This window comes from Mytilus californianus, unplaced genomic scaffold (genome assembly GCF_021869535.1).
Source record: "Mytilus californianus isolate M0D057914Y unplaced genomic scaffold, xbMytCali1.0.p SCAF_2, whole genome shotgun sequence".
NCBI classification, from domain to species: domain Eukaryota; kingdom Metazoa; phylum Mollusca; class Bivalvia; order Mytilida; family Mytilidae; genus Mytilus; species Mytilus californianus.
Genome location: NW_026262668.1, coordinates 74363723 through 74384972, shown reverse-complemented (window position 1 = coordinate 74384972; position 21250 = coordinate 74363723). Strand labels below are relative to the sequence as shown.

Sequence of the window (21250 nt, the reverse complement as noted above, 5' to 3'; positions counted from 1 at the left end):
TATGGGATGTTCTTCTCATCGCCGGGCAGTGGGTCAGGTGACGGCATACCGAGGTTGTTTTCTTCTATTAAAGTCCTTAGTTCATAACTTCCGGAACGAACAAACAAAGGGTGTTTTTATAATTAGCCACTCAGAATGAATACATGAGCTCTGTATAAGAAGCGCCAGTTGTGAGATGGCGAAGGGTGACTGACAGCCAGTTTTATTCCAGGCTCTATGGTTTCTCTAAAATATAAAAAGTTTAAAAATTTATAAATGTCATTCCTGCAATGATATTATAATTTTACCTCGCTTTCATTCGGATGAAATTATCAATGCATAAACATGTCAACTTACCTAATATTGTTGTTCTGTTTTTAGATTCTTTGTGAGATACGGTTTAAAAGCTCCCCAAACATATCAGCGTCAACTGTGAGGAAGCTTTTTTAACCATTGGGGTCCTCTCAGTTGAGCTCCTGCAACAGATTCTCATACTGCCCATACAGTGGTCGCCGTGTCAGCAACTGCCTCATCAAGAATTCTCAGCGCCGTTGCTGTCTACGCCTTCTTGTTCGTCTTCTACGCTCCTTTTCAAGCTCCGTCAAATCTATGGACCTGTCTTTCTGGAGCTCTAACCACCTTGACTGCAAATGCAACTGCTCTATCTCCATGTATATATTTTAAATTTATGATTTTACGCAGAGCTTCTGTGATCTACTGAATTGTTCCAAAAAAAATCTCAGTTTTTAAACTGAAATTGTTCTTATCCTACCAATTCCCCACTATCCCTACGACCTCTATACGATCAGGTCGATCTGGTCTGGTCGAGATCGTGTTAACATCGAGTAAAGTTGATTTAGTCTAGCTAGTCGACTAAAGATCGTGTAAAGATCGTGAATAAATGAATGGTCGAGTTGGAGTCGTGTACGGTCGGATAGCGGTCGGGTAGAAGTCGTAAACAGGCCCGATCAAGAATTTGGTTACGCTTGCTCGAGAAAATTTGCGTCGAGTAATGTCAATGCCATGCTGTCAGCATGTTAAAAATCCATTGCAACAACATGTTATGTCTTCATACGTGACCTTTGCATGGTAAAGCATAAGGTCTGTTCCTATCCAACTCGCCCTCATTTCCAAATGGCAGTCCTTCATCTAAAGCAACCCACTTAGAGGAGCCTACCGTTAACAATAAGTGTGTTCTCGTCCTGAATATACGTTTAATATTTTCCACAAAACAAACAACAATTATTATATCAATTCGGTAAGTTTACATAAGACACCAATCCTGGTCTTCAGTGTTTTGGACAATGGAAAAGAAATAAATGGGGAATGTGTCCATGGGACACAGAAAATGCCCCCGCTTGAATATAACGTTATAAAGGGACATAACTCAAGAACGGTAAAGGTGATGCTACCCAAATGTGTACTTGTTCTGAGTTTTGTGGTAATAAGCATTGTACATAAGTTTCATAAAATTTGGTTGAGGCAAACTTAAGTTAGAGAACGGAAACGAAAAATTCAGCAATTTTTCCATTTGTAAAGGGGCATAACTCTAGAACGGTAAAAGTGACGCCACCAAAATTCAAATTTGATCTGTGTTTTGTGGTAATAACATTGTGTATAAGTTTCATAACATTTGGTTGAGGCAAACTGAAGTTAGAGAACGGAAACGAAAAATTCAGCAATTTTTCCATTTGTAAAGGGGCATAACTCTAGAACGGTAAAAGTGACGCCACCAAAATTCAAACTTGATCTGTGTTTTGTGGTAATAACATTGTGTATAAGTTTCATAACATTTGGTTGAGGCAAACTTAAGTTAGAGAACGGAAACGAAAAATTCAGCAATTTTTCTATTTGTTAAGGGGCATAAATCTAGAACGGTAAAAGTGACTCCACCAAAATTCAAACTTGATCTGTGTTTTGTGGTAATAACATTGTGTATAAGTTTCATAACATTTGGTTGAGACAAACTTAAGTTAGAGAACGGAAATGAAAAATTCAGCAATTTTTCCATTTGTAAAGGGGCATAACTCTAGAACGGTAAAAGTGACGCCACCAAAATTCAAACTTGATCTGTGTTTTGTGGTAATAACATTTTGTATAAGTTTCATAACATTTTGTTGAGGCAAACTAAAGTTAGTGAACGGAAACCAATTTCGGGACGTACGGACGGACGGACGTACGGAGGGATGAACAGACGGACAAGGGTAAAACTTAATGCCCCCTCCACTACGGCGGGGCATAAGAATTACTTTGGTATTTGTAATAGTCATAGCATATGTTTGGATTAAACCAATTTATTTGGATAACTCATTTTGTTTCTTCTCTTCCAACACTTCATTTAGCTTGAGTTTACTGTGCTTCATAATGGAAAAACGGACATGAAGTCGGCCATAAGTTAAAGTCAACTAGAATACTGTATTGTGAATAATGTACCAGCTGTTTTTTTTTTTATTATTTTCAATTGTTTGTTTTGAATGGTTTGATTTTGATTTTTTTGTTGTTGATTTTTTTCTCAATTGTTTTAAAGAATTATTGAATATAAATTTAATGAAATTATTCAGCTAAGCTTTAGGCGCTTTGATTAGCAATACAACACTATTCTATTCTACTGTAACGGTTAGGGAAAATACTTTAGATTTGTACACAAGACGTCTTTGGGCTACTCCATGCGGGCTACTCGATGAACAAAAATCTTCAACTTTCCGTTTTTTTGCGTATGCTGTAAGGAAATTCGTATAGATATTACCGTTCTAGAGTAATGCCCCTTTACAAATGGAAAAATTGCTGAATTTTTCGTTTCCGTTCTCTAACTTAAGTTTGCCTCAACCAAATTTTATGAAACTTATGTACAATGCTTATTACCACAAAACTCAGAACAAGTACACATTTGGGTAGCATCACCTTTACCGTTCTTGAGTAAAATTATCTTGGCTGCTCCGACAAAGTCTTGCGAACTTGATCCGTTACCAACAAAACTTCTTAAGCCTTGTGTGGATCATTTGTTGCCGTCAATCACAGATATAGTTAACACGTCGCTATCAGAACAATGTGTACCACTGTCGTTCAAACAAGCTGTTGTGAGACCATTACTTAAGAAACCAAGTCTAGATAAAGAGGTGCTCAAAAACTACCGACCAGTCTCCAACTTACCTTTCATTTCAAAGACACTGGAAAAAGTTGTCGACAGTCGACTGGAAAATCACATGAGTTCACATTCTCTACATGATACTGTTCAGTCAGCCTACCGTGCATGTCATTCCACGGAAACTGCTCTCTTACGTGTTCATCACGATATTGCCTATGCACTAGATAATAACTGTTGTGCCGTTTTGCTCATGCTCGATCTATCGGCCGCCTTTGATACCATCGACCATCAAATTCTTTTTGATCGTTTGGAATATTCCTTTGGCGTTACCGGAGATGCTTTGCTATGGTTACAATCGTATCTTATGAACAGGACTCAACGTGTTGCTATAGGATCAGTACAATCTGACGATATAAAACTCGATTTTGGTGTACCGCAGGGCTCGGTTTTAGGGCCGAAACTGTATTGTATTTTTGCAAAACCAGTAGGTGAAATTTGTAGGCGCCACGGAATGTCATACCATTCATACGCAGACGATACTCAGGTTTATCAAATCATAAGACCGCAAGGAGACTGGTGCGATTTGTCCAAACGCCTAGAAAAATGTTTGTCTGATATTGGTGATTGGATGAGTGTCAACATGCTGACTCTTAATGAAGACAAAACAGAATTAATCATTTTTGCACCAAAGCATCAATTGAAGCATCTTTCCGATTTCCGTCTGACATTTGATGGAACTGTGTTAAGTGACGTTTTTTGTGTGAAAAATCTGGGCATGTACTTTGATAAAACAATCAACATGGAACATCAAGCCAGTGCGATCACTAAGGCTTGTTTTTACCAAATTCGGAATATTGGTCGAATTCGATCTTTAATTTCAGTAGAATCCTGTAAAACACTAGTATGCTCCCTAGTTACATCAAGGCTGGACTATGGCAATGCATTGTTGTACGGTACTAACACCAACATTAACAGTAAGTTACAGCGGGTCCAAAATACAGCAGCACGTTTGATTACACGAAAAAAGAAATTTGACTCAATTACGCCTGTTCTAATATCGTTACACTGGCTACCCATACATTACCGTTGCCAATATAAACTTCTTTTATATGTGTACAAAGCCCAGAATGGCAAGGCTCCTAGCTACCTTCAAGATTTAATTACGCCTTACAAACCCAGTAGATCCCTCAGGTCGGAAAATTGTATGCTCTTACATCCTCCGAATGACGTCCGAACGAAAAGCTACGGTGAGAGGCGTTTTGACAAGGCTGCACCTACACTCTGGAACCGTTTGCCATCGTCCTTGCGGAGTGTAAATTCTTTGGATGTTTTTAAAAAGCAACTCAAGACTCACTTATTTCGGACTGCTTTTAAGGATTTCTTGTAGATTTTATATACTTATAATTGACTGCATTAGTTTTAGCCTTTTTTTTTTCTTTTTTTTTGTATATTTTAGGGTACATGCATTTTTCATTTTTAGTATTTTATTAATTTTTATATGCTTGTTTGATTCTTGTAAGTTGGTGCTTTGTAATTTATGTTTTATGTTTTTTTGTATTTTATTTATTTTCAAATGTGAAGCGCTTAGAGTAATTGTTGTTATTATATAATGCGCTGTATAAATATTGTATTTATTATTTATTTATTATTTATACATTTGGTGAATATTACTTATACCTTTATATTATTGTATATTGAGTTTGTTTGTAAGGTCTCACGGAATGATGATCAAGGAATTTCTAAACTGTTTGAACACGGAACTTTATAAGATTCACACACGCATTCATGCACACTCCGAGAAGAATACAATGGGACCATTGCATGTAAGATGAGATGCATCCATACAGACAAACAAACATATTTGAAGACAAGATTGGTGCTGTATCAATTCATCTATTTATTTGCCGCTATCTTTCTATATTTATTTATCAATTACATTATTAATGATCGTCGTGTATATCTATTAACATCGTCACTAACATCAGCATATTATTACAGACTAAGTGGTTTGTTCAGCTATGGATTTATAACATCCTGCATGACGGCTTATGATATAATCTGAGATGAACTCGGGCAAATATGGATAGAAGTGTGCATAAAGCTGAAAAATAAAAGCAAAAACATAAAAAACGGGAAACAGTCGTCATTTCAAATACAAAGACATGTCATATAAAATGTGTTTGTGTTTATCTATTTAAGTACTGGTAATCGGACAAAACCATAATCGATAATGGTGAATAATCGATCATATTTCATTTTTCATTTAAATATATCTTTTGTCTTATTTTCAATACAATTAAAGTATTGTAAAATACATTTGAGGTTAGTAATTTTTCTCATATCTTAACTGTATGTTTATGTTTACGTTTTAAACATGATAAAATTAACAGAAATATGACTAAATAATTATAGATAACTAGTATATATTATTGAATAGGGACCAGCTGAAGCCCGCCTCCGGGTGCAGGATTTTCTCGCTGCGTTGAAGACCCATTGGTAGCCTTGCAGTGAAGGATCCAGAACTTTTAATAAGGGGGAGGGGGCCGCTACAGTCATGCTTCAGTGATCTCCCTATATAATCAACCAGCACCCCCCCTCCCCCCTCCCCCCTGGATCCGTCTATGCCTTGGGCTGTTTTCTGTTCTGTTGTCGGGTTGTTGTCTCTTTGACATATTCCCCTTTTCCATTCTCTATTTTATATTAAGTTCAAATTATTACATCATTTTTTTGTATGATCGAAAGCATAATCTATTTTTATCATTGGGGGTAATCGGTACAACGTCAAAGCAATATACTAGTATATAAACACAAGAAAATGTTTGCATTGGACACCATATGTACTGCTTAATTTGACATATATATTGTTCACATCATAAAGAAAATGTGCACCAAGTTTCATGTTGATAACGTTTTGTACATTTTTACTTTTGGTTTTTCGAACTTTTCGATATCTGTACGGTTAAAATTATATTTAAACAGACAGAACTGAGTGGATAAAGCGAGTATATTTACTATAAAAATTATGATAATGCTCCTTGTTGGCGTTCACTCATAACTTGGTATATATATATCACACGGCTATTGAAATCCTGTCTTTAAAACAATGTCGATCGGCCATTTGTTTTTAGTTGAAGTTGGAGCATCTGTGAAAGTATACATGAACTCATGTTTATTATGTCTGCAATCATAGTGCCAGCTGATAAGAGCATAACACATTGATTTCCCAGTAGGGGGATTGAAAGTCTAACCATGGTTTGAAATAAAAATAACAATCTTGACCAGGACCGGAAGAAAATGAATATTTGGCCCACAAAATACAGGAAATAATTGTGTGTAAAAGACGAAAAGAAGATTTGCGCGAAATAGATAAGCCGGTCAAGCAACAGATGAAAAATTATTCCGTCCGCGAAAAAAACTCCTCCCACCTCACCCTTGAACATCAAATGGTAGTCCCTTTTCTTATGACCAGCTAATATTTTACAATACCAGCTTACAACACAACTTGTAAAATTATTTACTTACAGCAAAAATGTCACACAAGCCAGTTCCGCCACCAACAAGATACCGTGGTTTAGGTCGAATATTGACCAAGGCATCAACCATGGCGTCCATTATAGGAACGACAACTTTCTCCGCATTGGAGTCATTGTAGTCGGCGTTGAACTTTAAGAACATCTCGTATACCAAGTAAGCGTACTTTTCACCATAGGTTTCTTTCATTTCCAGTGTAGATGCATTCCACATTTCATCGACATATTTTTTCAACTGTTTACACTAGAAATAAAATCAATTTCATGTATGCTTTTTTTTTCATGTTAATAACTTTTTTATAATGAAAAGTAAATATTTCTGCTTGGCTTTAACACACTTATCATTAACTCACATCTTTGAATAGAATATATTACAAGTACACTTTACTTTTGTCATTGTTGTTTGGTCATATTTCTCGAGATTTCTTTTCATTCCATTACAATTTGTATATTTTCTTTCAAAGCTGTTTGTTTATCTATTTTGATACATAGATGACTACTTCATCAGGAAATAATTTCAATGATGTGTGTTCTTACAAGCCTTTTTGCATTGGTAAGCGTCATTGCAACATGCATAATTCCGTTACATGTGATGACGTCGCGAATATGGAGTTCCCAATTACACATGATATAGTTTTCTAAGTCTTAATGCATTTTTTTCTTATTCTTGACATTATGTTAAGTACATTTTATTGGAATTGAAAATAATTTTACAGGATAATTCTACGGAGTTTATTGATGTGTAAACCCGGTCAACTCTCTCACAATCTGATGTGTAAAGGAGAAGGGGCTATATGCTGGTCTATGGTGAATAGCTGTCCATGGCAATCATACCACATAATTTTATATTTAAATAAAGTCCATCGGACTTTTTTTAGTTACTGAGCAATAAACTCCTCTAAAAAATCGTCATTACTACATTTAATGACACAATGTCACAAACCCTTGTCTTACCACTTCATCTGACGTAAATCCAGTAGCGTGTGAATACGCTCCAGGTTCTATCATAGATACACCAACGCCAAACTTTGCCATTTCTAATCGTAAGGAATCCGTCATGGTCTCTACTCCATGTTTAGTAATAACGTAGTTTGAACGACCTGGCCATGGAAATCTCCCCATTACACTGGATACATTCACAATTCTACCTGAAAAAGATTAGGCCTTATATGTGTTAAACAGTTTCAAAGCCTTTTCCTTGAGTTGTGTTGTTGGGTTGCTTTCTCACAACATTTGAAAATTGTTCACGGATTTTATTGCTGGACGGTTTGAGTCGAAGTGACATATATTTCTATATCCCAGTCAAACCTTAGGGTAAATCGTATTTTCATAGGGAAAATACTATATGTATATATATTGAAAACGAGAATAATTAATACATTCTTCCATATATATATTCCTATGGCCCATGTATTATCTGTACATGTTGTAGGAAATTATTTCACTCAGTAACATGCGCCTTGCGCGTTGAAATCGGTAGCATTTATAGAAATTACTCTTGTACAAAATAAAAAATCACTGCACATCTACGAATGATGTAGATATCAAGATTATAAAATATGAATCTGTCTGAGTCGTCCATTCATGTCTATAATTATTAACCATTACCCAAAATGGACATTTCAAAATTGTTTCTATGCATAATGATGAAGTCTAAAATGAGATGATGGTTAGATATGGTAAAAATAAATTCACACCCTTAAACCAAAAAATTACATTTTCCAGTCTTGAATATGAATTATAATTCTTATTATCACAAGTCGCAATCCATAGATGCATCTCCGATAACGAAGTATAAACCTGAGATTAAAACAAAACCTCCTTGAAGGAAAGAAGACTTAAATTTTATCTCAGCATTTTTCTATTCGCCTAATATATGAGAATCAGGGTCTTACTTTTATATTGTAATGTAACTCGTGTAACGAAAAATTATAATTCGTACTATAAAAAAATAAGATAATTTCTTATGTACTCATTAATCTACAGTCTCCTCTGTTTTGACTGTACGACTAACTACTACTTGATTTCATGAAGCCAACATTGTTGGATGTGTGGTTTCATATTGTATTCAATATATCAATTTGTTAGGACTTGCTAACTGAGTTAACAGGGAGATGTGGCGGGTGATATCGCTGGAAAACATGTGAATAACTTTTACGTTGAAAAAAAAATAGCTTCACTAAAGGTCACCTTCAACTTCGATGTTCAAATTCTTTATATATCTTTACATATTATACAGCGTGACAATATGTCAAAACACACGTTTGATGCATATTCGCAGTCAGGACGGACATGATATCGGATTTTATACATCCCAAAATGCAAACCAGATGCATAATCACATCATAGTCCATGAATGCAAGCCTTAATTCATTAACTAGCTATACCTTAGTTAGCTTGTTGGCTACTGAAGATGAATTCCTTTACCAGCAGGGGCGGATCCAGTGTCCGTGGTAAGTGAGGCGTTATTGTCAAAAATGGTAAAAATTTGTTTTTTCAACGATTTTTAGCAAACACAGGATATATTTTCGGTCAAAGGTGGAGCGTACGTCCTCTGTGCCCCCTGAATACGCCACTAGCCAGTCCAAACGCTTTTGAAGAACTTGTAAGCATAAGTTTTTCTTTTTTATGAAGACAAATTTCTTCTTTTTTATGAAGAAATAAATGATTCCGTACATAGGGACATGTTGGTAATATATTTATTCACAATTTGTTTTTGTATACATTTTTTAAACGGAACAAGGAAATGGAACTTACCTTTCGATTTTCGAATCATTGGTAGAAAAGCTTTGACGATAGCGATTTGACCATTTAGATTAACTTCCTGACATTTTCTATAATGGTCTAGTAAACAGAACTCGATGTCACCGGGTATCCCAAATCCTGCATTGTTTATAATTCCCCATAACCCTGTACAATAAATATATAGCGTTATTATTCATTGTGATATGAAAACATGTGTCTATCAACTGCATCAATTGTTACATTTTCATTTAACAAAGTAAATGTTCAAAGAACTTTTTTGCTATTTTCCCCCTGGATCACAGGGTCCAAATAAATCATTCAATTACTAAATGAAGATATTTCCAATTCCGCGTATCACTTGTAGACACTCTATTTGATATTTGTAAGGGTATTTCATCCTTAGATCAACTTGAACTTACCATGAGCAACAGCACGGGTGTCACTAGTAGAGCAGGATCTGATTAACCCTTCGGGTTACCTGAGATCACGCAAGTTGTTGGTTGGGTCCGTGTTGCTCAGTCTAGGTTTTTTATGTAGTTTTTTGTGATAATTTTTGTCTAATGGTCATTGCGTTGTCCGTTGCTATTTAAACCATTTAAAAATAAGTTCAGGTAGCGCATGTATACTGTTGTCTTTTGTCATAACGTTTCTTCATTCTTTTTTTCAGAAGAGAGGCTCATTTTGGGAATTATGGTGTTAGATATTTGATAGTCTCTTAATTGTATTCACAATCTTTTGGACTTTGAACCTTTCAGGACTTGGCATATTGCATAGACACCTGTCTTTTGTTGAATTCGCCGTTTCAGAATCTAAAGGACCATGGGTAATCTCGTTGTGCGTACCCCAAAATGATAACAACGTCACGCCATTGGTTGAATTTCAATTGTTTTAGACGTTGTAAGCCAATCACAGCGTTTTGGTGTACGCTTTTGAAAATAATTACCAAGAATGCATTCTGAAACGGCGAATTATTTTTCCTTCGGTTTTTTGGTAATCCATAAATCAAGCTGATGAGTAGTTGCTGTAACATGTGCGACTTTTAGTTACACTCACCAACGAAAAATAATCTTAAATTCAGTACTATAGTATACATTTTTTTTAAATTTAGGTCCGTGCAAAGAACAAATTATGTGATTAAAACAATGTACAATAGGTAAAATGAAAGTACAGAGATCAACAGCAGTCAGTTTCGTTGGGTTGCTACCTCAATTGTGTATACTCAACATCTCATTCTATTCACAATATATACTATCTACAACTGTTATCACTGTTGATTGCAATGTCATTGTACGTTACAAAATAATATATTTTATTTAGAACTTTTCATTTTGAGAATAAGTGGTACTCATGCACACAACAACGTTGGTAAAGAACAATACTTTACACTTCATACATATTACGTATACACATCTTCAGACTATTACAAAATTCTTAAAAGTAGTTAGGATTGTAAAGTTCGTAAGAGTATGTTTTCCCTTTTGTAAGCATGGTAAGAGGACTCCATAGTGCTTTATACATATATGTGAGAGTGATTTTTTATGACAAAGTATGTCTTAGTGCACTTTAAACTGTTTCTTAGTAAATAAACTCAATGTCATTTAAACGCAAACTTGCTTATTTACAAACTAGAAGTTCTGGTCGGAAAAAAGCCCTGATTTGATTTCCTTGAATATATCACGTGTTTCAGGAATAACTTTCATCAGGTACGCTTGGAGATACATAAATATAAAACGTCTGACAGTATAAAAACGAAAGGACCAATACAAATCCTGTAGCACTTATTTGGCATTTATACAAAGTACAGCTCTACCGGTCAAGCACAAGCCTAAACTTCACTTTTCCATAAACAATATTTTAGAAGCCATTACCTCCGGATGTTTTCTGTACATGATTCACTGCTTTCTGTATTTCCACGGACTTTGTTACATCTAACTGTATTAAATGCAGATTTGGTAATTTTCTATCCTTTAATTTGTTTGCTCCTTTACCATTTATATCTAATACACCAGCAAACACTATAAAACCATCTTTAGCTAGTCGAATAGAAATGAAGTGTCCAAAACCTATAAAATATGGAATAATACGGATATTTCAATGTACATTTGTATTTGGTGTCTTATTTAATATAAAACAATTTGAGCACATGTATACGTTAATATGGACATATTATAGTTATTGAAACAGATATGTAAACGACAAAATAATATATTGCTGTAGATAACCGTTTTATCTTCTTATCAACATCATATTATGTATGAGCTACGAAAAATCTTTGAAAATCTTAGCTATGATATTTTCTTAGTGGTTCAAAGGAAATAAGCATCCATAGCCCCACTTGAAAGTAATTGTTTCGTACTTTTTTCAGGGACACGTCTTGTAGGATCACAATAATTGCAAAGCAAAATTGCTAAGTGAAATTGTTTAAATGTGTTAGTCCATTAATCATATTTTGTTCCAAACTTATCTGCATGGTGGTGTACCTTCAAAACTCTATTTATTACTTTTTACTAGTGGCATAGTAGTTATGTTGCCAACGAAAAAGATTCGAGTCTGATTGACAGACATTTTGTACAAACAACAGGAAAATAAATGAGTCATTGGAATGTTTAATCTTTAATAAGACGTTAGTAATAGAGACTGTCCACATACTGGAGAAATTGAACCTTGCAAAACATGATAATGCATTAGCTTTAATGTCTGTTTATAATCACATATTTATTTACTTAAATTAGTTACTAGTTTATTAAATTCCTGAAACTGGATTAATGTACACAGGTACATAAACATTTGACCAGCTGTTGACCCCATTGAATTAACATACAGAGCTCTGCCTTTTTAGATTGTACTTGTCACTATATGAGTACTTTATTGCTATTGTTTGTTGTTTATCCTCTTTCTGAACTTGTTTGTATTGTAAAATACTGCCTCTATGGACACCCAAATTAGCAACAAAGGATTTGTTTGTTTGTTGCTTCTATTGCTTCATTAGCCATGTTATTTGTTTTTGTCACTGACACTATTGATTTGTAAACTATTGATGAACCGATGTTTTAGAATAGTTTTACATTTTAATAGGTAAAGGATATAAGAAAAACATCTGTTACAAATATATGTATTAGAAAAACATCTGTTCAATACAAATATATGGTATTTATAGTTCGTATTAACTAAATGTAATGTAAAAAGCATTTTTTTTTCTTTTTGTCTCCATAGATACTTGTGTTATAAGGAATCATACCTATCCTTTTTTATAATGGTACCGGGGGTAACCCTGTCCATACTGATCTACTCAAATGTGACATTCTTGTGCGATTTAATGGATGAACACATGGGAAAATCGAAATCAATCAAAAACAATTAAGGCAGAGAAAAATTATCAACCACAAAATTATACTTCCAAACTGGAAATCTGAAAATTTGTTGTTTGCCTTTATTGTGAATGCTTGTGGTTATTTTTATAGCATACATGTAAAATAATTTCGCACGTGTCAGTTTTAGGGAGACAAAACTAGGTTCATGAGAAAGCCTGTGGTCAATTGATTAGGAAATGTTCAAGGCCTCTGTATTAATGTGTTAGAATCTCTAGTTTTAATTATGATTTTTTTTTTAAATCTATCCATATATCTTTAATTCTCTGCATACCGCCCTCAGTGCATTATCGCTGGTCGGCACATGCCCAGGAACAAAATGGTACCAAAACGTATGCCATGTTTACAGAAAAAACTCATTGTGTCTATATTGGCTTAATACAACATGCTGATTGGTGTTGCTACAGACGCTCCTTAATTGAGAGTGGCGTTTATTTGATAGGAAAAATGTCTGATGATGGCAATGGACTCTTTGTATTTGATATCGAAAACAGTGACCTCTGGTTGTTGCCTTTTAAAGAAAAAAAAACAAAAACAAAAAAAGGCTGCTCTGGTATAGCCACAAGTCAATTAACAATCCTACACTTCATTGCGGGTTTCAGATATTTAACGATGTTGTAAGGTTTCCCACTGGAGATTCTCTAGCATCGAGGTTATCCTGTAAAATAACATTTACAAAAGGAGCTGATCTTCTCTTTAACATCTCGATTGTGTTGATGTCCTTCTTTGTCTCGGGATCCCATACTAAAGAGGAGTATTCCATTACACATCTTACTAATGTTCTGAAACACTCCTCTATGATCTTAATTGGACAGGTTCTGGTGCTGCATTCCAGGAAATCCTTGGCTTTATTTGTCTTTTTGGTCCATGAGTTTTTCTGGTTCTGTCATGTGCTTTGTGTCTGTTGTGATGCGCAGTGTTGAAAGACATCAGCCAGTTACTATCTCATTGTTGCTGCCTATCTAGTCCCTATGTGGTGTTGACTTTCCATTACATTAGTCATCTGCATACGAACTGTCTTGTATTTGATGACACACCCTCTGGCACTGAAATCGTTTATGTAAATCGGTGAAATTTTAAAAAAAAACTTGCTGATAAAGTACTAGTTGAGGGGCAAATATATAGTCCTCATACTGTTGAAAATTGTGGACGTTAAATCCAATTAATCGTGTTAGGAGCTCGAGAGTAATATACTTTTCCCATAGTACTGAATATGTGTGGAATGTTATCCACTGGAAGCACAGCAAACAAACTATATGGAAAACTGCTTCCCAAGCTGTAACTTCTGCTAATGAATAATTATTATAATACGTCTAAAATGCCTGATGATGGCAATGGACTCTTTGTATTTGATATCGAAAACAGTGACCTCTGGTTGTTGCCTTTTATAGAAAAAAAAAAAAAAAAAAAACGGCTGCTCTGGTATAGCCACAAGTCAATTAACAATCCTACACTTCATTGCAGGTTTCAGATATTTTACGATGTTGTAAGGTTTCCCACTGGAGATTCTCTAGCATCGAGGTTATCCTGTAAAATAACATTTACAAAAGGAGCTGATCTTCTCTTTAACATCTCGATTGTGTTGATGTCCTTCTTTGTCTCGGGATCCCATACTAAAGAGGAGTATTCCATTACAAATCTTACTAATGTTCTGAAACACTCCTCTATGATCTTAATTGGACAGGTTCTGGTGCTGCGTTCCAGGAAATCCTTGGCTTTATTTGTCTTTTTGGTCCATGAGTTTTTCTGGTTCTGTCATGTGCTTTGTGTCTGTTGTGATGCGCAGTGTTGAAAGACATCAGCCAGTTACTATCTCATTGTTGCTGCCTATCTAGTCCCTATGTGGTGTTGACTTTCCATTACATTAGTCATCTGCATACGAACTGTCTTGTATTTGATGACACACCCTCTGGCACTGTAAATCGGTGAAATTTAAAAAAAATCTTGCTGATAAAGTACTAGTTGAGGGGCAAATATATAGTCCTCATACTGTTGCCAATTTATCTTACCCCTTTTCGATGGTAATGCCACTAAGAACTTTAATTTCTAAATGTTACTTTCGTCCCAACTGACATCTTATAATATGTGACATGGTTATTGAACACATATTGTTGACTGCAATATAGAAATATGGCCATTCCTTGGACTTCTCCCGTAAGTAAATCTCTTGATATTAAAATTGGCACGTCCGTTTGGCTGTGTGTTGTATTACAAATACGCAGCCACGTCCGATCAAAAATTGTGGACGTTAAATCCAATTAATAGTGTTAGGAGCTCGAGAGTAATATACTTTTCCCATAGTACTGAATATGTGTGGAATGTTATCCACTGGAAGCACAGCAAACAAACTATATGGAAAACTGCTTCCAATGTCAAGCTGTAACTTCTGCTAATGAATAATTATTATAATACGTCTAATCTATTTAAGAAAGACTATAGAAAATACAATATGCTATCTGGTATATACATATTTGACCCTATTAACCTTTCTATCATAGTTGATATATATACCCCTTATAATTGTATCGATTATGGACATACCCGTATCGCATCCAGTAATTAGAACAGCTTTCTTATCCACAGGCAAAAGTTCTTTAAACTTTGGTTCAACATAACTGTACGTTATTTTCAATACTAACAAAGAAATAATGTACACATAGTAATCAATACAAATGTTGATCGTCAAAAAAGATAAGAAAATAAACATGAGCATCCGATAAACTATAGTTGTATTCATTTTAACGTACAATAATGTTAGTCTATCTCAAAATTATACTTATCTCTACAGTTGTGAAAATGTCAAGGCCAATTGTGTGTAAACATGGTGAAATTACAGTAAAACGTCGATCTACCACATTTCTCATGCTGTATTTCATTTTAGGGGTAAATTCAGTAAAAAATCACCCATTGACTTTAATGGCTTTAATGCAAATCTATGTCATGAATTAAATGTATACCTGGTTTACCTTTAGAAATCAGAAGCTTTCATATATCATTCATTAAAGTACAAATGTATCCCCATCTTTTGCAACAATAAAAACATAGGGTCATGCGGCATTTTTGGGCATTCACATGGCCTTTTTTACAAACACTGTAGATTCACACTTAATTCCTATACTGACCCCCATTACTTTCAACCCTGTAGTAAAAAATTCAGTGCATTCAGCATTCATTTTATCTATTTTTTATTTTTTTTTTTATTACAAACAGTATCTATCATTCAGAAGAGCACAGGACTTCAATGTTATACAGAAAGCTCTCCCCCAAAATGGGCGGTCCCTGATGACGTATATTTATTTACTGAATTTACCCCTACAATAGCATGTCATCTTCGAAAAGGCCGATACAGTGAGAGATATTATGATATATTGTTACGGAATGACATCGACCAAGATAAAGGGATCTATAACTATGAAGAAGAAATACTGATAAGTCACAAATTAGACATGTAAATTCATAAGACATATAAGATATAACATGATTTTACTTTCTGCATGTTCGCCTCTGTTGATAATGTAATATAGTAATTTAAGTTTCAATATTTCACATGGGTGTAATGTTAAGTAAAGTAATGTAACACTTGTAAATGTTAATATGTCAGTTGTTTAAATATTGTATCAGCTTTACTTGTTTTCATTTTAAGTCATTTACGGATAGCTCGAACGGACCCCGAACGGATGAAAAAAAAGTTTTCCGTTAACAAAATTTGTATCCGTTGGGAGTCCGTTGGTGTACTGACCAAATAAAACGGACGCGTAACGATGCCTAACGGACGCAACGTACGAGAAATGGAAACGTACCGGACAGAACGGATGTCGAATGTACATCCAACGGCCGAGTACCGCATAAAACGGACACCTAACGGAAGCGTACCGGATAAAACGGATGAACAAGATAAGCGGAAAATTAAAGGCGGCAATAATAATACATGTCAATTACATACACGTGACCTTTTAAATAATTAAAATTTTTCCGTGTAATTGGTTTTAGTTTATTTTTCAAAATGCCGCCAAAGAGTAGGGGTGGAAAAGGCATGACACTCAAGAAATCTGACATACCAATAATTGGCATTTATCCGTTTTACATTCGGTACGTATCCGTCTTATCCGTTATCCTTCCGTAAATGTCCGTTTCACATCCGTTTTATCCGTTATACGTCCGGTAGAAGTCCGTTGGTGAATTGGTCTACCGGAGCTCCAACGGATGTATAACGGATACAATAACGGATACAAAACGGAAACGGAACGAGTACCGTAAAAAACGGACGCCTACCGGACGTGCAACGGACACTTCATCCGTTGGACGTCCGTTGAATTTTTTGAAATTTTCCACAGGACAGAACGGACGTGGGCGGATAAAAAGGACGCTGAACGGACATGAGAGAGGTTGAGATTGGAAACTTGTACTTGTACGGGTACTTGAAACGGATATGGACGGACGTCTAACGGATAAGAACGGACGTCTAACGGACATGAACGGATAGAAAAAAGTAATCCGTTCGGCGTCCGTTGGCGCTATCCGGTAAGGTGTGACCGGGGCTTTAATACAGTTAAATTTCATGATTCATATATCGTAAATCGGGTGTATCATCAGAAAAACATTGGACACACCATTCAACAAGAATAATTTTATTTTAATGGATGTATAATAAAGTGGAATACACATTCGGAAGAGGAATGCGTCAGACTGCTTGTTGATTTTGTATGCGTCAGATATTTTTACACATTTGTTTATCATATATTTACTATAATTACTGAATTAAAATTTCGTGGAATTTTAGGGCCAATATTGACCCTTCGTACTACATTTTCACTAAGTCTTCGTCTGTTCATAATAACATCTTAACATTCGTATTATTTTCGAAAGTTGCCGAATCAAGTTCATGGTCTTTCGAAACTAAATTATTTTAGAATTCATTTTTTTTGTTGTTCCCAACTGTTTCGATTTGTTGATTGCAAGGATTTGTCATAGTAAGATATTTCACTACTAGTACGCAAATCCTTGTTTATTTATTATCATTATCGAATTCTAGTGATATTATTCTGAAAACTAGTACCCAGAAATGGTAAAATCAGTCAAATGGTTGTACAGTCTTTTTTGTTCTAATCACCATTTACGCAAAGCGCTGCCACCGGATCAGTATTTTAATCAGATTGTATTTGTCCGAAAACAGATTCCAGAAAATTTCAATCTATTACTAATGCATTTACGGTAATAAACTACTTCTATATGACTTGTAAAAGAAACTTTCTTCGTCATTGTCATATAAAATGTCTTGGACTTTGGGAACAATCATTTAACTTCAAAAGTGACAGATGGAAGTATGTTTTTTTAAATAGATATAAGAAGATGTGGTATGAGTGCCGATGAGACAACTCTCTATCCAAGTCAAAACTTATAAAAGTAAACCATTATAGGTCAAAGTACGGTCTTCAACACGGAGCCTTGGCTCACCCGAACAGCAAGCTATAAAGGGCCCCAAAAATTACTAGTGTAAAACCATTCAAACGGGAATACCAACGGTCTAATCAATATAAAAACCAGAAACGAGAAACACTTATGAACCACATCAACAAACGACAACTACTGAACATCAGATTCCTGACTTAGGACAGGTGCAAACAATTGCAGCGGGTTTAAACGTTTTAATGGTACCAAACCTCCACCCTTATCTGAAACAATAGTGTAACATCATAACATAGAAAGACACACTATAGAATATCAATTGAAATGGCTTCACTCAATCAAAAGACATATTAGACACCAGTGAACATACACTGAACAAATAAATTTGATCTATGATACAATGTAAATACAAAATAAATAAACTAAGGGAAGAATAATTAAAGTAACATGTTATAACGCTGTGAAATGTTAAACAATCTAAGAAAAACAATATGCTTGAACAAAAATATCAGCCATTTGCAATTACTTTAAACACAGGTAAATGAAAATAATTTTGTTGTTAGGTATATATACGTGTACAGTTCAAATATTGGTTTGAGTTTTTTTTCAACAGATGTTCACATTTTTATTAATTTCAGTTCAACTACAATCAAACCAACTTTTTTTTTCTTACCAAGTCGAAAAAATGTTTTTTCAATGCCTATGCAGAAAGTAAAAGGTGTATACCTATGAAATCACTAGCAGTAAATAAAGTTTAATGGTATAAATATAGGTGGATATTCATGAAACAGCAATTCTTTGTATAACATATATTTTAAGCAAAGGGTTTAGTTGAAATGTGTTTATTTATCTTTGTCATCATACAAAAATTACATAGTATCTGCGATGTTAGTAGAAAGACATCAGGAGCGGATCAAGGGTCTGAGGAACGCCCGGGTGGGTATATAATTATCAAAAATAGTAAAAATATCTACCGAGTGTAAATTTTTTTGACTATTTTAAGGCAAAAAAAAAACCCTGTATTTTTCCAATCAAAGGGGGCGAACCCATCTACACCACCTGAATCCGCCACTGGTCATTAGGTTGGATGTACATGTTCTAAAAGGTCATCAATTCAACACTGTACTCAGATTTTTGTATATTGTTTTATTGGTATAAATATTGATTTTGTGTTATCAGTAAATTAAAACCAATCTTATATTATTATTATAAACATATACAGTGGAGATCACTTCTAACCTCTCATCAAATCTGTCAGAATCTGTCAGGAGAACTGTTCTAGGACAGTATGTAGAACTGTCATCCTGACACCTTTTAGACAGTTCTAGCTAGAACAGTTCTAACCTAGAACTGATCCTGACAGTTCTACCCTAGAACAGTTTTAGACAGTTCTACCTAGAACTGACCAAATCTTTGGTCAGTTCTACGACTAGAACAGTTCTACGGCTAGAACAGTTCTACGATTAGAACTGATTTGGTCAGTTCTACGGCGGCTAGAATTGATTTAGTCAGTTCTATCCATAGAGCAGTTTTAGGAACTCTTTGTCTTAAATATAAATAAGTCAAAAGAATATAATATATATTAAAAAATTGCAGTGACGTCATTTAGAACTGTTCTACAATCCTGACAAGTTTGGTCAGTTCTACGGCTAGAACAGTTTTAGACATTTCTATCTGCTGACAATTCTACGGTTAGAACTGATTTAGTCAGTTCTGCTGACAGTTCTACGACTAGAACTGATTTTGACAGTTCTACCCTAAAACTGATCCTGACAGTTCTACCTAGAACTGATTTGGTCAGTTCTACCTAGAACTGATTTGGTCAGTTCTACCTAGAACTGATTCTGGCAGTTCTACTTAGAACAGTTCTAGGTAGAACTGTTCTAGGACAGTTTAGAACAGTTCTATGACAGATTATTCTGACAGTTCTAATGAGAGGTTAGAAGTGATCTCCACTGTACATATACATATGCACATTCAAGGTTCTACAATCTGTCGATACCTGTACTTTGGCATTGCACAGGATCATGTTTTTCTCTGATTGTTAATGACGTCTTTCCACTAAATACATTGGATGTTGTGTGTGTACTGATTGACATTTTAGTCTTAGATACAATGATTTTTGTATTAGTTGTAATTGGCTTTGAACTATATAGTTGTCAGTAACTGCGAGTACTCTCAGATCTGTACTTAGTGTCTTTTTTTGTTGTTGTAGAGATGTATAAATACCCTGCCACGTCCACTCTGTGTTTTTGTTACCTGTTTTTCTGGTTTATATCTATCTGATGAGTTCAGCCCTTTTAGACTGATCTCTATAGTTTGTGCATATGTTGTGCTGTTAAACCACTTTCTCTGGTTAGGGGAGGCTTGGGCACACGCAAACCCTCTTAACCCCGCCAAATTTTTATGTGTCTGTCCCAAGTCAGGAGCCTGTAATTCAGTGGTGGTCGTTTGTTGCTGTATATTATATCTATTTTTCGTTCATTGTTTTGTACATATATCACGCCGTTAGTTTTTTTCGTTTGAATTGTTTTACAATTTTCATTTTGGGGCTTTTTATAGCTTACTATGCGGTATGGGTTTTTCTCACTGTTAGAGGCCGTACGGTGACCTATAGTTGTTAATTTCTATGTCATTTGGTCTCTGGTGGAGATTTGTCTCATTGGCAATCATAACACATCTTCTTATTTTATATGTACATCCATTATGTATATTTATTAAAGTAACAATCTTGCCAAGTTTAACTTAATTAATCACTGGACCAAAGAAATTCTTTCAAGTTCAAAGTATAGCAAATCAGGTATGTATATACTTCCTCATCGGTGTAAACATGAAATAACAATTATAATTGCAATCAAACATGTAGACAGAGAATGTTAGTTATTTTTGTAAAATACTGTCCCTAATTTTAAAAGCCAGGATAATAAATTTTCCCAAAATAAATCAACTGCTTAACATTTTGTAGACTAAACAACTGCATGTACTAGTTTAAATACGCTCGTTATATACCAGTAGTATTGTTTTATAAACTTTACCCGGAAGTCTCTATATGCCGAACACACAAGAATGAAGTGGAACTCGTAATCAATACATTGACCACATACTTTCCATAAACGATCCACTACAGGTACATTTAG

General features: G+C 34.9%; 1 protein-coding gene across 1 annotated transcript; it reads right to left on the bottom strand.

Annotated features, from left to right (window-relative positions):
• Nucleotides 1–4943: 4943 nt before the first annotated feature.
• On the bottom strand, nt 4944–15515 carry LOC127730284 (D-beta-hydroxybutyrate dehydrogenase, mitochondrial-like). The gene is made up of 6 exons (XM_052238595.1): nt 15249–15515; nt 11208–11402; nt 9352–9504; nt 7549–7742; nt 6587–6838; nt 4944–5165 (listed from the first exon to the last, which is right to left on the bottom strand). Exons 1-6 carry the CDS (start codon nt 15442–15444, stop codon nt 5064–5066), a joined length of 1092 nt encoding a protein of 363 aa, XP_052094555.1. The 5' UTR covers nt 15445–15515; the 3' UTR covers nt 4944–5063.
• Nucleotides 15516–21250: the final 5735 nt, after the last annotated feature.